This window comes from Felis catus, chromosome C2 (assembly GCF_018350175.1).
Source record: "Felis catus isolate Fca126 chromosome C2, F.catus_Fca126_mat1.0, whole genome shotgun sequence".
In the NCBI taxonomy this organism is placed as follows: Eukaryota; Metazoa; Chordata; class Mammalia; order Carnivora; family Felidae; genus Felis; species Felis catus.
Window position 1 is genome coordinate 79,895,968 of NC_058376.1, and position 15,557 is coordinate 79,911,524.

Sequence of the window (15,557 nt, forward strand, 5' to 3'; positions counted from 1 at the left end):
CATTAGGGTGCTGTCTTGCATGTTCTACAGCACGTAGGCTGATTTGGAAAAGGGACAGGAACTTGAGCCAGAAGACCTAGGGCTGGGCCACTAACCATCTACGTGGCCCAACATGACCTCCCTGGCCTCAGGCCCCTTTACCCGGAAAATAGCTCTAAAGGGCTATGATTTTGAAAGGGGAGGTGGGGGAGCTGAAAAGGATTCAGATACTGTTTTATGTTGCAGCCCACATGTGATCATAAATAAGAGTCCTACACCTGTGCTTTAAAATTATTTTGTTTCAGAGAAACCGATTTGGAGCGGGTACATATTCCATGAGTCCTCCCTGGCCAGTTCTCAGCCAAAGCACACAATTAAATCTTTCCCCAGCAGAGGGAGCACAAGCTTGGAAGTTTGTAGTACTATGGTCTCAGACCCAGGAGGGAAAGAAGAAGAAACTTTGAAAAAGACAAAGATTCTCAAGGAAAGCATAGCTAAGCCATCTCGGGGTGTATTCTGCAGATCCTGTGGTTATTAAGTGTTTCTTAATACCTTTTTTGTCCTAAGCAAACCACTTGAACTCCTGGGCCTCAGTTTTGTCAGCAGCGAAATGGGGATAAACGATATCGACCCAGTAGACGTTGAGAAATCATTTTAAGACTTGAAAGATAATATTTTCGCAGGTTTTGAAAACCGTCCACATCTTTAAGGCCCCCCCTGAAGGATCATTCTCATTGATATTGAAAGAACCACTTTCCTTGTATTTTTCTTTCCCATAAACTCGGGCGGGGGACGGGGGCGGGCTTTGGTTGGTATACATTTTTTACTTTGAGACAGGAACGGTGTGTGTATACGTACGTGTATTTAATGTGTGCCATTGCGTTCCCGGTAGTCAGGATAAAAACGTTATTACTGCGTAGCTTTGGGTGCCTTTGTTTCCGCAAGCGCAGACCTGGAAAAATGTTTGCTGGCTTGTGGTAAAACCGCTCCAGCTGGCAGGCTGCAGCTATCAAAGTAGAACCAAATACGTGTGTCCTAAAATAAGACTGTAGTGGACAATCTAACATTCATGAAATCAATTTCTCTTTGCTTTTTTCTCTTCCCTGCAGATTTTAAGCAACATTTTGGACTGTGAATCAAGGCATTGGGTAAGTAAATCTAATTATATGCTTTAAAACTTTTGTGGACAAACTGTTTCTTTTGAAATTTGCCAATGCATGTGTTGCTGTGAACTTGGCCACTTTTCATTAGATGAGATAAAGAATAGCCAGTTCCCTTCTGCATCGTTCCCAGGCCTCACCCACTCACCCCTGTGTTAGACTATCTTCACCGTCGTGTGATCATTCACACCCTGTCTCATTTCTTGGTTCGGATCCAATGTAGCCACCTACTATGCTCCAGCAGCACGCTGGGTGCTTGAAGTACATTCAGACAATTCTAAAGCCTAAAAGAGGAGAGAACAGATGGTGGCTGGGATTCTTGAGATTCGGACAAGAATAGCTGTGATTTTTGAGAACCTACTATAGCCCAGGCACATATCTCTAAATTTTACAAACACATAGGTATTACTTCCCCCCGTTTGGGGAAACCAAAGCCCAGAAACAATAAACAGCCTGCCCCATGTCCCACAGCTAGCAAAAGGTACAGCTGGCTTGCTAACCTTCCAAGCGTGGTTTCTCTCCCCTGTAACACACTTACTGCCTCTCAGTGCCCGGCCGAGTATTTGGTATGTGGGAAAAGCGCTCCACAGATATTCATTCACGTCCGCTTTCCCCGAAAGGCTTTTTTCTAGTCCCACTTGTTAGATAAACATTATTTTTCCCATCTTACAGATGCCCGGAGATGGGCCACAAATTGGTCCAAGACCAAACCCGCGGGACCTCGGTTTTCATGCCGCATGTTAGCAGGCCGAGGCTCCTGTTCTCACACTCCTGGCGAACAGGAGTCGGGTGCTGGGGAACCAACAAGATTCTGACCCTTTGCTTTCCAGGTGAAGACAAAATGGCCTCGCCGGCTGACAGCTGTATCCAGTTCACTCGCCATGCCAGCGACGTGCTTCTCAACCTTAACCGCCTGCGGAGCCGTGACATCTTGACCGATGTTGTCATCGTGGTGAGCCGCGAGCAGTTCAGAGCCCATAAGACAGTCCTCATGGCCTGCAGGTGAGGGGTCTGGAGGGGAAAGACGGATGTATAAAGGCGAGCCGACAGGGTGGGTGGGCAGCGAGGCAGAACAGGCGGGCCTTTTGCTGCGTTCGGCATTACATGGCACTTGTCTCCAGACCTCAGCCCGTGGCCTGGCAGAGTAGGTTCCCAGGGAGCGAATGAATGCATGCGCTTCTGGGGAAGAAAGAGTTTCTGTTCTGTGGGAGGGAAAAGAAATCATATACTGTCCCAAGAAAGGATGCGTTTGGACAATAACATGGAGAATAACTCCAGTTAGAAGAAGTCAGAGGGGGGTTGACAATATTGTAAGCAAGTGAATTTGATATCTTTTGCCCTTTCATTCTGTAACTATATGCGTTTAATCCTGTGGCTGTATTTCCATGGGTGTTTCAGGGTATATATGTGTAAGTTAGGAAGAGTGAGCCGGCCGATTCTTCGTATTTGCCAAGTATTTCACGTACACAGAGCTGTGTTTTTTAAGTTTATTTATTTATTTTGAGAGAGAGAGAGAGAGAGGAGGGCCCGAGAGAGAGGGAGACAGAGAATCCCAGGCAGGTTCCATCCACACTGTCAGCACAGAGCCCGACGCAGGGCTTGAACTCACAAACCGTGAAATCATGACCTGAGCCAAAATCAAGAGTCAGACGCTTAACTGACCAAGCCACCCAGTGGCCCCCCAGAGCGATTCTATATTATATCTTCTCCCTGGATCTTTGCAGTGGCCTTCTGTGGTATGGAGGCATTACCTCCATTTTACAGACAGTGAAACAAAGACGCAGATAGGTGAGCCGATATAAAGTCAGGGATCTCTATCGCTAGCCGAGAGCTCACTCAACATCTACAGCAAGCACCTGTTTTTGGTTTTTGTTGTTGTTGTTATTTTTTTTTTAATTTTCTTTTTTTTTGAACGTTTATTTATTTTTGGGACAGAGAGAGACAGAGCATGAACGGGGGAGGGGCAGAGAGAGAGAGGGAGACACAGAATCGGAAACAGGCTCCAGGCTCTGAGCCATCAGCCCAGAGCCTGACACGGGGCTCAAACTCCCGGACCACGAGATCGTGACCTGGCTGAAGTCAGACGCTTAACCGACTGCGCCACCCAGGCGCCCCAGTTGTTGTTATTTTTAATGTTTAATTTTTGAGAGAGAGGGAGGGGCAGAGAGAAGGAGACAGAGGATCTGAAGCGGGCTCTGCGCTGACAGCAGAGAGCCCGACGCGGGGCTCGAACCCACGAACCGTGAGGTCATGCCCTGAGCCGAAGGCAGACGCTTAACCGACTGAGCCACGCAGGCATCCCAAGCCCCTATTTTTTAACAGTGGCAAAAACAGAGATTTGTAGAGAAAGGAAAGTAATAGAAAATACTCACCAAGTGCTTACTGTGTGCCAGGCATCATTCTATGTACCCTTTATGTTTTCGTCCTTGCCGCAACCCTGTCGGGTGGACACCGTGGCTCCTGGTTTGCAGATAAGGAAAGCAGGGTGCAGAGAAGTTAAGTATCTCACCCAAGGTTGCACAGCTACTTCCTGGTAAAAGTCTGGCTCGCTTCCAGCAACCCATTAAGAAAGAGCAGAATCCAGACGACAGCCCAGAATCCTGACTTGTGATTGAGTGCTCTTTCCTCCATCAGACAGCATGGTAGCCGGAGTCATGGCCTGAAGTTTCACTTGTGTCTTCGAGGAATATTGACCTTACGGAAGTCTATAGACGTTTAGCAGATCAGTAGACTGTACACGTAGGCAGCATTCTATTTATTTCTCATCGACACGCAACTTGTTTCTAAAAACATACAATGGCATTTTAAAAATAAGGATCATAGGAAGAGAAATGTTTATCTCAAAGCTAGAGACTAAAAATGGGAACAGCAACTGAGTGCCGAATTTCGCTCTGATGATCCATGCACTTAAGACCATAAGGAAAATAGCTTCTGTGACTTTGAGAAAATCATTTAACTTCTGATCTTTGTCCCCCCATTCGTAAAGGGGAGAATGATAATATCTACCTTGCAAGGTTGTGAGGAACACAGGATAATGTATGTAAAGTGCTTAATGACTGTCTGGCATTTAGTTAGCTCTCCATAAATGGCAGTTATTATTAATTGCCACAGAAATTCTGGAGCAAGGCCCAGGGGAGAGAGCGGAGCCCTGACACTGACTGTAACTGATGGCGAATTCTGTCTGTGGTAGTGAGACATTTGTTTGTTTTATAGCGGCCTGTTCTATAGCATCTTCACAGACCAGTTGAAATGTAACCTGAGCGTGATCAACCTGGATCCTGAGATCAACCCCGAGGGGTTCTGCATCCTCCTGGACTTCATGTACACGTCTCGGCTCAATCTGCGGGAGGGCAACATCATGGCCGTGATGGCTACGGCTATGTACCTGCAGATGGAGCACGTTGTGGACACTTGCCGGAAGTTTATCAAGGCCAGGTGAGCTGGCGCGGGGTTGGAGGCCTGCAGAGAGCCTTGGTCACGCTTGCGTACAGGATCCTCTGTGATATGCGCGACCTGCATTTCCACAATTTTTGGCACACTTCCGCCTTCTTAATTCTTGGGCTCCAGGCAGGTGGTGCTCTCCAGAGAAGCCCTGTGCTTTCCCCCTTGCTTTCTTCTATTCGTTTGACGTGTCCTCTCCTCCCGCCCGTCCTGTCAGGCCTAGCTTGGATGCCAGCCCCCACCCACGGGTGTTTTTGCAATGGCCACTCTTCCTCCCCCAGCTCTTCCTCTGTGTCCCTAAGCCTTTGGCCTGTCCTTCAGACCTTCCTTCTGTTTTAACCATTTGCATATGTAGTTGAGTTCTCCTTTAGACTTCCGTCACAATGATTTACATAGGCGCCTTAGTTCCCCTACCAGACCGTGGGCTGCTTTACTCACCTTTTACCTTGCCGTTGCCGGGCTCCTACTGGAGAGGACCATTTACTGAATCACCCTGAGTTCACTGGGTCTAATCCCCTACCTGAGGGCCGGTCAGACATGACCGTCCTTTAAAGGTGAGGAACCTGAGAGCCAATCAAGTGAAGGGCTTGGCTAAGTGGAGCAGAGACTCAGGGCTTGACTTTTTTAGAAGCATTTGATTCAGCCGTTCTAGGGTGATTGCACCCCTTATCGCACAGAAGCGTTGCTAGCCTCTGTTTGAACACCTCCAGGAGCCAGGAACCCAGTGTTCTCAGAGCCACACGGTCTCCCCTGGCCGGTTAGAAAGCTCTGCTTTATGGCGAGCCGGAATGTGGCTCCCTTAACCTTTGCTCATTGGTTCTAGCTCTGTTAACTATGAGCATGTTGAGCTGGCCTATTTTTCGCCCACATAATGTCCCTTCAAGTACGGGCAGTGAGAGCTCATTGTCTCCTGTGGGTAATCGTGGTCGCAGGAGCATCATTGCTGTCCTTTGCCAGTGCTTTCGCTGGGTCAGGCCTCGTGCTCCGAGTGGTTAAGTAACTCGCTCCAGCTCACGGAGCTGCTGAGTGGCACGGCAGAATTGGAAAGCAGGTCTGGCCGCTTCAGAGCCACGGCTTCCAGGACGGGCGTCCGCCACCCGTCCTCCAAAGTCAACTTGCCCAGGACTCTAGCCAGCACAGAGGCTGAGGCCTGTCTTCAGCAGGGCACCAGTTTTTTTCCGGACCCTCGGAACACGTGGCACCAGGATTGCGTGAATCCTTCCCTCCCTGAGCTTCAGTTTCTGTGTGTGTAAAATGGACACAATGATACCTTTCTCCCTTTGCAGGATTTTGCCTGGGTGAGACGAGATAAGGGCTGGCAAAGTTGCTTTCCCTTCTAGGATATCTGAGGACTTACAGATGCACACACATGTATACTGGTGCGACTAGACATGAGATGTCACGTCTAAGCAGGCACAGACCGTGTGGCTAACTCGCTGCCCTTCTGTGGGTCTCGTGGCCCCTGCTGCGGGCTAGATTGCTGGGTTCCTAGCATAACGGCCTTGTAACTGAAGTCCTTCCCCCCTCCAGAGCCACATCCCTTACATCTAAGCTGCCCAAGCACAAACGTGGTTACGGACGCCGGGGTCAGTGGGAAAGCCCTCTGTTCAACAGCTCTGATTTGGAGGCCCATGTCCCTTCTCTGTTTTCCCCTGCAGTGAAGCCGAGATGGTTCCTGCCATCAAGCCTCCCCGTGACGAGTTTCTGAATAGCCGGATGCTGATGCCCCAAGACATCATGGCCTATCGGGGTCGTGAGGTGATGGAGAATAACCTGCCGCTGAGGAACGCCCCTGGGTGTGAGAGCAGGGCGTTTGCCCCCAGCCTGTACAGCGGCCTGTCCACCCCGCCAGCCTCTTACCCCGTGTACAGCCACCTCCCGGTCAGCAGCTTCCTCTTCTCCGATGAGGAGCTGCGGGATGCCCGGATGCCCGTGGCCAACCCCTTCCCCAAGGAGCGGGCCCTCCCCTGTGATAGTGCCAGGCCCGTACCCGGCGAGTACAGCCGGCCGGCCATGGAGATGCCCCCCAGTGTGTGCCACAGCAGCATCTACTCGCCCAAGGAGGCCGCCCCGGAGGAGGCACGCAGTGACATGCACTACGGCGTGGCCGAGGGCCCCAAGCCGGCCGCCCCCTCGGCCCGGAATGCCCCATACTTCCCCTGTGACAAGGCCGGCAAGGAGGAAGAGAGGCCCTCCTCCGAGGATGAGATCGCCCTGCATTTCGAGCCCCCCAGTGCACCCCTGAACCGGAAGGGTCTGGTGAGTCCGCAGAGCCCGCAGAAGTCTGACTGCCAGCCCAACTCGCCCACGGAGTCCTGCAGCAGCAAGAACGCCTGCATTCTCCAGACCTCCGGTTCGCCGCCGGCCAAGAGCCCCACCGACCCCAAAGCCTGCAACTGGAAGAAGTACAAGTTCATTGTGCTCAACAGCCTCAACCAGAATGCCAAACCAGAGGGGCCCGAGCAGGCGGAGCTGGGCCGCCTTTCCCCTCGAGCCTACACGGCCCCGCCGGCCTGCCAGCCGCCCATGGAGCCCGAGAGCCTTGACCTCCAGTCCCCAACCAAGCTTAGCGCCAGCGGGGAGGACTCCACCATCCCACAGGCCAGCCGGCTCAATAACATCGTCAACAGGTGCTTTCCCAGGCAGTCCGGGCCTGGGGTCAGGGCTTCCCACGCGGTCACTTCTTCTGATGGAGGCGGGGCTGTGTTCTTTTCTTGCCTGAATACTGAGTATGTTAGAGGTGTGCAGTGAGCACCCACTGATCGAATTCGCCTCAGTAAGGAAGCATATTAAGCTTTGATCTATTTTGTCAGAGCAAGAGCGGGAAAATCCCCTCGGCGGCAGAAGAGCATTTCATGAATCCCCAGGGCAGCTTCTATGGTCTTGGCAGGGCAGGGCGATCTCGCCCCCGCTTTGGACTGAGCTAGCCTGCACACTGGGACTGGCCTGGGTCGGGGTGTTGGCCCAGTGTGACCCTGTCAGGGGTCTCAGGGCGTACGTTGTTTAGAGGTAGGCTTGAGGATAACTCTGTGGCCCCACATCCAGAGCGAGGCAGCCCGGCTCTGGGCTCACCTGAGCACAGGACGGGAGGGGGCAGCGTCCAGGCCAAGTGGGGTGCTTTACGCTGCCCAGCTGCTGAGGCTCTCTTTCCTCCTGCTCACAGGTCCCTGACCGGCTCCCCCCGCAGCAGCAGCGAGAGCCACTCGCCTCTCTACTTGCACCCCCCCAAGTGCACATCCTGCGGCTCTCAGTCCCCGCAGCACGCGGAGATGTGCCTCCACACCGCCGGCCCCACATTCCCCGAGGAGATGGGAGAGACCCAGTCTGAGTACTCGGATTCCAGCTGTGGTGAGGCCCCTTCCCTCCTTCCCTTCCCTTGCCGGGGAGAAGGAAGGCCCCTGCCTCTGCCCGTGGGGTTTGCGTTTCCATTTCACGTATGCTGTTGTTACCGATTGGGAGAAGTCCCCGATTGGAAGGTCACTGGCACTTGACAGTCACCAGTCCATCACCCCACTCTTGGCCTCTTGAACCAGGCAGACGGGAGCGATGGATAGGGTGTTTGAGTTCCTCTGGGCTAGTAGAGAATGACCAAACAGCCTTTTCAGCTGCATTCCAGCTAAGGTAACCTGTGGGGCTGGCTGTAACTCCCAGAGCTTTCTCGGCTGCTGGGGACCCAACGGCCTGACCTGTGTTAGTTCCCCCCCGCTGGGCCGTGCATTCCGTAAGGACAAGCAGCCGACTGTAATCATTCCTGCGTCTCCCACAGATCCCAGAGAATTTCTAGCATGGAGTAGGCAACTCGGCTAATGTTAGCGGAATTAGATTCGTGGAACTGAATTATTAAATTGAAGTGTTGGATACTTTGTGATTGGCATCCCCAGTTTTTATCAGATAAAAGCCCATCTTTTCCCTCAAGCTCTGGCTGGAGTAGGATAGCCCAGTAATACCTACTCGGGGGTGAACCGCCTGCCATGACACGTCATTTTCAAAACGTTAGCGCAAAAGGAAAAGAAACCAGTCCCTCACACTGAGGGATTTGGCACAGGGTCATGGATGTATAGCTGGGAGAGCAGGGACTGTCCCCATCTGTCCCCCTGGCCGCTTGCCTTTTCTCTGCATTCCGTCCCTTCTCTCTAGGCCGCTGTTTCTACTTCCTGTCCTTGTTGGCTCTCCCAATCTCACAGAAGTGTTTGGGGGACATGAAATCCAGAGAGAGATACAGGGTGACCCTGTTCACCATTACTTCCTCACGTAATGACCTCCAAGTGTCATTGGATTTTATATCTTACATTCCTAGAATGCTTTGCGTGATACAGTATGCTCCCGTGAGATAGGCCGCGGGGGGTTGCTCTCCTGACTTTGGAGATGGAGACACAGACAGGCTCAGAGAGGTGAAGGGTTTTGCTCGAGGGCTCCCATGTATGAATGTCAAGAAAACTATGCAGTGATAAGAAAAGTCAGTTGTCAGAGCTCTCTAGACAGGAAGAGCCGGCTGAGCTTTCCTAAAGCTGGTACAGGCCGTGTAGATACCCGTTGGTTTGTTTCCCTCCTGTACCTTAATACTCAAATCTGTCTCCTTTGTCCTCCACGACTGGGACTCTAAATGCTAAGAAAAAGAAAACGCCACAGGCCCCTGGCTCTGGGTTCTCGGGAGCGTCGGGTGGATGGAGGTTGGGGATCAATTTGAGTGCAGCCGCAGAGGGAAGAAGTGGCCTCGGAGCCCTGCCTCCCTTCCTCATTGTGACTTTGGTGTCCCCGTCCCCGCCTCCCAACAGAGAACGGGGCCTTCTTCTGTAACGAGTGTGACTGCCGCTTCTCTGAGGAGGCCTCGCTCAAGAGACACACGCTGCAGACCCACAGCGACAAACCCTACAAGTGTGACCGCTGCCAGGCCTCTTTCCGCTACAAGGGCAACCTCGCCAGCCACAAGACTGTGCATACGGGTATGGCCCTGCCCCGCCCGCCCCCCCCCCCAACCCCACCTCGGCTGGTCAGGGTTCCTGGGACCAGGATGGGCAGAGAACCGTAGAGAAAGCAGAGTGGGGCCCTGGCCCCCGGCGGGCTGAGGCAGGGAGCAGGCCCCGTCCTGACCCGAATGTGGGCCTAGCCCTGTCACGTCTTTGCTTGGTGACTCATTCCACTCCCTGTATTGTTTGTCTTTTCTCTGAGAAGCTCTGTCCTGTGTCTCTCCCTTCGCTGGAGTCAGAAAAGTTAATCCCAATGCTCAGCCCTTCTGTTGGCTTCCTCCACCTGAGCATCTACTCTGACTCAGGCCCCGGCCCTCTCGCGCATGGAATCCAGCTGTGGCTGCCATAAGCAGAAAAGCATGTCTTCTCCAAAAGACAAACTAGAGCAGTCTGATCGTATCTTCCTGGCGAATGGTTCGGTTCCTGTATCGGTCTTGGCCAAGGCGAGAGCGAGAAGAGCCTTCCTACGGCGTCTAAATTCACCCCTCAGGTTCCAGAGAGGGAAACTGAGGTCCAGAGGAGCAGAGTGACTTCTCTGAGTCGGCAGTTAGATAATCCTGATGACATGGCCGGTTTCAAGGCCTCCCGGGAGGAACCCCCTCCCTCCCTCCCTCTCCCACCGCCTGTGTTGTTTCTGCTCTGTCCCCGCCTGCTTCTTGACCCTGGCCGCCTGCAGCCTGTGCCGGTGTGTGTGCGCGTGTTGGGGGTGGTGGCCAGGAAGCAGGCCCCTGGATCCTCTCTCAGACGTCTTCCAAGTGAGATAACGCTGAGGGTGGCCCCCCGGAAGGGCAGTTTGCTTTGAGATCCAGGGACCCGGGACTGCGGGGACCTCTGTCAAATATGGCTTTCTTTATCCCCTTCCTTTCGGTAATAGGTGAGAAACCCTATCGCTGTAACATCTGTGGAGCCCAGTTCAACCGGCCAGCCAACCTGAAAACCCATACTCGAATCCACTCTGGAGAGAAGCCCTACAAATGCGAAACCTGTGGAGCCAGATTCGTACAAGTGAGCAGGGCCATGGGGAAAGGACCCCTCAGCCTCCGCGTGCTGACGAGGGGCTCCCGGGGGCAGGGGCCGCGGCCCGCCCCAGCGGAGCCTCTCATGCTTTGCCCTTCCGTTCAGGTGGCCCACCTCCGTGCCCACGTGCTCATCCACACTGGAGAGAAGCCCTATCCCTGTGAAATCTGTGGCACCCGTTTCCGGCACCTTCAGACTCTGAAGAGCCACTTGCGAATCCACACGGGAGAGAAACCTTACCATGTATGTGAGCCTCTTGTCACCCCCGTGGGCTGGCCTGGGAGGGGTTGAGGGTAGAGGTGCAGCCAGCAGAGCCGTTTGTGTCAGTCTCAGGCACACGGTGGGATGACCACTGAACTAAAGGTCATGAGACCTGGTTTGGGCCTGTCAAAGACACCCTGCTTGACATTGGCTATGTCTCAGTTTGCTCGTCTTTAAAGTGAGGGTATTGGGCTAGGTGATCTGGGCCTTAGGACAGAAGTCCAGACTATAGATCCATTGACTTTGGAGTCATTCCTTCATTCCACACTAACTAACTGGCTTCTTACAATTTGCGTCTATGTTGGGCTGGCTACCTGTCTACCTAAGAGGACCTAAAGTGTTTGAGAAACAACAGCCATAGGAGTGGGAAGAGAATCAGAAAAATGTGGTGATGGGGCCCCTGGGTGGCTCAGTCGGTTACGCATCCGACTCTTGATTTCGGCTCAGGTCATGATCTCACTCACGGTTTGTGGGTTTGAGCCCCGCTTCAGGCTCTGTGCTGACAGTGCGGAGCCTGCTGGGGATTCCCTCTCTCTCTCTCTCTCTCTCTCTCTGCCCCTCCTCTGTTTGCGCTGTCCCTCTCTCAAAAGAAACAAATAAAAAAAAAAATGTGGTGACAGAAGGAAAAAAAAGAGAAAAGGCCACTTTAAGAAAAGAGCAGGTGGCCAGCTACACAACACGATGCCGTGAATGGGCCACTGGAATCATAGTGTTCTGGAGCAAGGTTTCAGCCAACCATGGCTTGCGGGCTTATTACTGAACATTTCGCGAACTAAAAATGGTTTTAATATTTTCAAATGGCTAAAAAATTAAGAAATAATATTTTGTGGCCCGTGCAAATTATATAAAATTTAATTTTCAACGTCCATAAAGAAAGTGTTACTGGGACACGGCCGTGCTCCTCTGTTTACGTACTGTCCTTGGGTACTTTCCTACTACAGGGGCAGTCTTGTCATCGCGATGTATTTACCATCTGGCTCCTCACCAGTTAGAAATCATTTGCCAATCTCTGCCACCGACGGGGGAGATACTGGCTGGGCAGCTGGGGTGTCTGGTTCTTATTCTGACTTTGACACCAACCTTTTTGGGGCCATAGGCAAGCCCAGACCCTCGCTGTGGACCACAATTTTCTTTCCTGAGAAGGATGCTGTAGATGAGCAGTTTCCAAACCATCCCCTTACAACACTGAGGTTCTTGAATCCTGCCGTCCCTTTTGCCTTTTGAGTTTCTATTTAATTTGAAAAGAGAGTCCCACGGCTTACAAGTGTGGAAACTACTCTGATAGGTGATGCTGACTTTGGTGGCTTTATGGCGTCACTGTAGGTAGGGCTGGGCACAAGAACGAACCAATGAGTGCTTAACCCGTGTCACAAATGTGAGCCGGCAACATGTGGTTATTTTCACCCACTGTTTATCAGTCCCAGGGTGAGAACCTTCTTACTTGCATTTTGTTCTTGGGCAAATTAGTTCATCCTCTCGGTGCCTCTGGTTCCTCATCTGCAACATGAGCCTGGACGTAGCTGTGTTCCTGGGGCTGTTGTGCTCAGTTACCAGATCCACTCAAGGGTCGGGATGGTGCTGGGCACACAGGAAGAATACAATAAATATGTGCTAGCAGTTTAGATGCACAGATGTCGAGGTAACAGTGACCTTCAGAGTGCACTGCCTCAGTCCTTTACAGAAAGGAAAACCAAGGCACACGGAAGAAACGATGTGCTTGGGCGGGGAAAAGCGCGAGCGGCATCGGAACACGTTAGAAGACAGGGAAGGGCCATTTGCACAAAGCTTATGTGTCCCTTAGCTGGAGCCAGAATTCTCCACCTGGCCTTGGAGGGGGATGAGCTACCCAGATCTCCCAGAGGGAGACCCTCCTTCTCTGGGTCTCTGAGCAATGACACGTGCCCTGGGTTGGTGACAGCTAACAGTCTGCCTCCGGTTTTCCTTCAGTGCGAGAAGTGTAACCTGCATTTCCGTCACAAAAGCCAGCTGCGTCTTCACTTGCGCCAGAAGCACGGCGCCATCACCAACACCAAGGTGCAGTACCGTGTGTCCGCCACTGACCTGCCCCCGGAGCTCCCCAAGGCCTGCTGAAGCATGGAGTGTTGATGCTTTCCATTCGAGTCCCTTCTCAGAAATCTACCCAAAGGATACTGTAACACTTTACGATGCTCATCCCATGACGTAGTGCCTCTTTCATCCACTAGTGCAAATCATAGCTGGGCTGGGGTGGGGGGGGAGGGGCGGGGGGACCGGGAGCCAAGGCAGCTCCCCTTCCCCTACTGCCATAAAACATTAAGAAAATAATATTGCTTCTTCTCCTATGTGTAAGGCAAACCACGTCAGCAAACGGCAAAATCATTTTATATATCAGAGCGGGGGGAGTATGCAAAAGTTCTGACTTGACTTGGTCTGCAAAATGAGGAATGTATATGTTTTGTGGGAACAGCTGTTTCTTTTGTATGTAAATGTGCATTCTTTTAAAAGAAGAGACTTCGGTATGTTATCAAAGAGAGGGCTTTAATTTTTTTAACCAAAGGTGAAGGAATATATGGCAGAGTTGTAAATATATAAATATATATATATATAAAATAAATATATATAAACCTAAAAAAGATATATTAAAAATATAAAACTGTGTTAAAGGCTCGATTTTGTATCTGCAGGCAGACACGGATCTGAGAATCTTTATTGAGAAAGAGCACTTAAGAGAATATTTTAAGTATTGCATCTGTATAAGTAAGAAAATATTTTGTCTAAAATGCCTCAGTGTATTTGTATTTTTTTGCAAGTGAAGGTTTACAATTTACAAAGTGTGTATTAAAAAAAAAAAAAAAACCAACAAAAAGAACAAAAAAAGCTACCGAAGGAAAAATGTGTAGTTTTGTTCTAGTTCTCGGTTTGTATATACCCGTACAACGTGTCCTACGGTGCCTTTTTTCATGGAAGTTTTCAGTGATGGACGAGCACGCCATCCCTTCTGAGGTGTAGGCAGACACAGGGACTTGAAGTCGTCGCTAACTAAGCTCTCTTTGGGAATGTTTGTCTCATCACATTCTGCGTCATGCTTGTGTTAGAACTACTCCGGAGACAGGGTTTGGCTGTGTCTAAACTGCATTACCGCGTTGTAAAATATAGCTGTACAAATACAAGAATAAAACGTTGAAAAGTCAAGTTGGCTCCGTTCCGGAGGTCTTTCCTTGTGTTCGAATCGGGACTCAGGACTCAAATGGGTCTGGTGTCCTCAGCTCGTAACCTAGTGGGAGATGCTCGAGGACAGGAGTGGCTGCTGGCCATGGGGGGCCTCAGAGGGGCCGAGGCTGGGGCTGGTTCCTGGAAGCTGGGCCCGGAGCCGCTGTTGGCCCCCAGACCAGGATGGACTGAGGACCGCAGGCTCCAGACCCGGGGCCGCGAGGAGCTCAGGCAGGGGAGGTGAGATGGGTCTCTCACCTCTCTGTCTGGCTGGTTCTCTTCTGTTTCTTCACTCAGCCCTCTAGGCCGAGTTCTAATGACTTCAGTTCTAGCCCTGCTGACGCAAAGGTACGGGCGTCCCTGCCTCCCCTGTGTCTTGGAGAATTTGCCCATCCTGTGAAGGCTCATCTTGCCTCCTGGCTTCATAAGCAATTTCTCTCTGCTGGGGTCCAGGGGAAGTATGAAGGCAGGTCTGACCCCAACATACATTTCTCAGCCTTGGTGCCTTTAGAGTCTTTCTGGTGCCTGCTGGGTGATCGACAGGTATCTACAGACTCAGAAGCTTTGTGAACGGCTTCCGGCCAAGCAAACCCTACCCTGGAGAAGGGCTCTTTGTCCAGAGAACTCTGGTGGAAGGCCCCCATTTCCTCCTGCGTGACCTGGGACAACCATTTCCCCTCTGGCTCCCTTTCCCAACCTGTCCGTGCGAGGATTAGATTAACTAGATCATTTATGATTCCATGATTCAGACATAAGTTCACCCTGGCTTGCTTTGGCACCTAGTTTTCTTTCACCTCAAAAAACCCCAAGGATCAAGTTCGATGGATGAGGTCTAAGAACAGTGAGGACAAGTGCGGTCCTGGCCCCTGGCCCAGAGGAGAAAGGCCGCCCTTGCCCCCTTCCAGGTCCTGGGTGGCCGTGGGGCGGGGCTGTGGAGTGGAGCCCCTCCCCGGGTTCTCAGGCCATGGGTTGGACAGAAGCGGCCTCTGGCAGGGTCTTACGGCAGGCCCTGGGCACGTGTTGAGAAGCGTGTGGGGGCTGACCACCCAAAGCCCCAGAGAGAGCCTCACAAAGTGACACCGCCCTCTGCCAGCCACATGGCCTTTTGGTTCAGGTTTCCTTTGAAAATGACTTTAGAGGACTTGCCAGCTCGAGGCCTCAGCTCACCCTGCTCTTTGAAAAGGGAGAAAATGATCCCTCTGCTCCCATAGAAACTTGGCAAAAGAACTTACAAAACAGACAGCTTCAGAAATGAGAATTCACAGGCCCGAGGGAGGCTGGCCCAGGGCCCCTCTGCTCCCCGAGGGCCTCCGAGTTTGTTTATGTGTCATTACTGTTTAATAGAGAGACCATGGGCCGAGGGCAGACAGTGTGGGTGGCGTTCAAGTTCAAACAACATGGAAGATCAAAGAGTAACCGGAGCCAATTGACAATCAATAATGAGTAAAAAGCAAACATCTCTAAACGGATAAGCCAGGACAAAGGGAATGCAGAATTCTTATTACAAAAACAAGTATGCCGTGAATGCCAATTTTTATAAACA

The 15,557-nt window shown here is 51.7% G+C and overlaps 1 protein-coding gene across 4 annotated transcripts in view; it reads left to right on the top strand.

The window, feature by feature from the left end:
* BCL6 (BCL6 transcription repressor) overlaps positions 1 to 13,996 on the top strand; it is a 52,281-nt gene extending 38,285 nt beyond the window's left edge. For all 4 annotated transcript variants that reach the window (XM_045037156.1, XM_003991804.5, XM_006936190.5 and 1 more), the window contains exons 2-10: positions 1,089 to 1,127; positions 1,970 to 2,141; positions 4,353 to 4,574; positions 6,239 to 7,210; positions 7,744 to 7,928; positions 9,356 to 9,523; positions 10,422 to 10,552; positions 10,670 to 10,807; positions 12,773 to 13,996. In XM_045037156.1, the coding sequence (XP_044893091.1) occupies positions 1,981 to 2,141; positions 4,353 to 4,574; positions 6,239 to 7,210; positions 7,744 to 7,928; positions 9,356 to 9,523; positions 10,422 to 10,552; positions 10,670 to 10,807; positions 12,773 to 12,916 (2,121 nt within the window). In that variant the 5' untranslated portion in view covers positions 1,089 to 1,127; positions 1,970 to 1,980 and the 3' untranslated portion in view covers positions 12,917 to 13,996. The remainder of the gene's footprint in view (positions 1 to 1,088; positions 1,128 to 1,969; positions 2,142 to 4,352; positions 4,575 to 6,238; positions 7,211 to 7,743; positions 7,929 to 9,355; positions 9,524 to 10,421; positions 10,553 to 10,669; positions 10,808 to 12,772) is intronic.
* Positions 13,997 to 15,557: the final 1,561 nt, after the last annotated feature.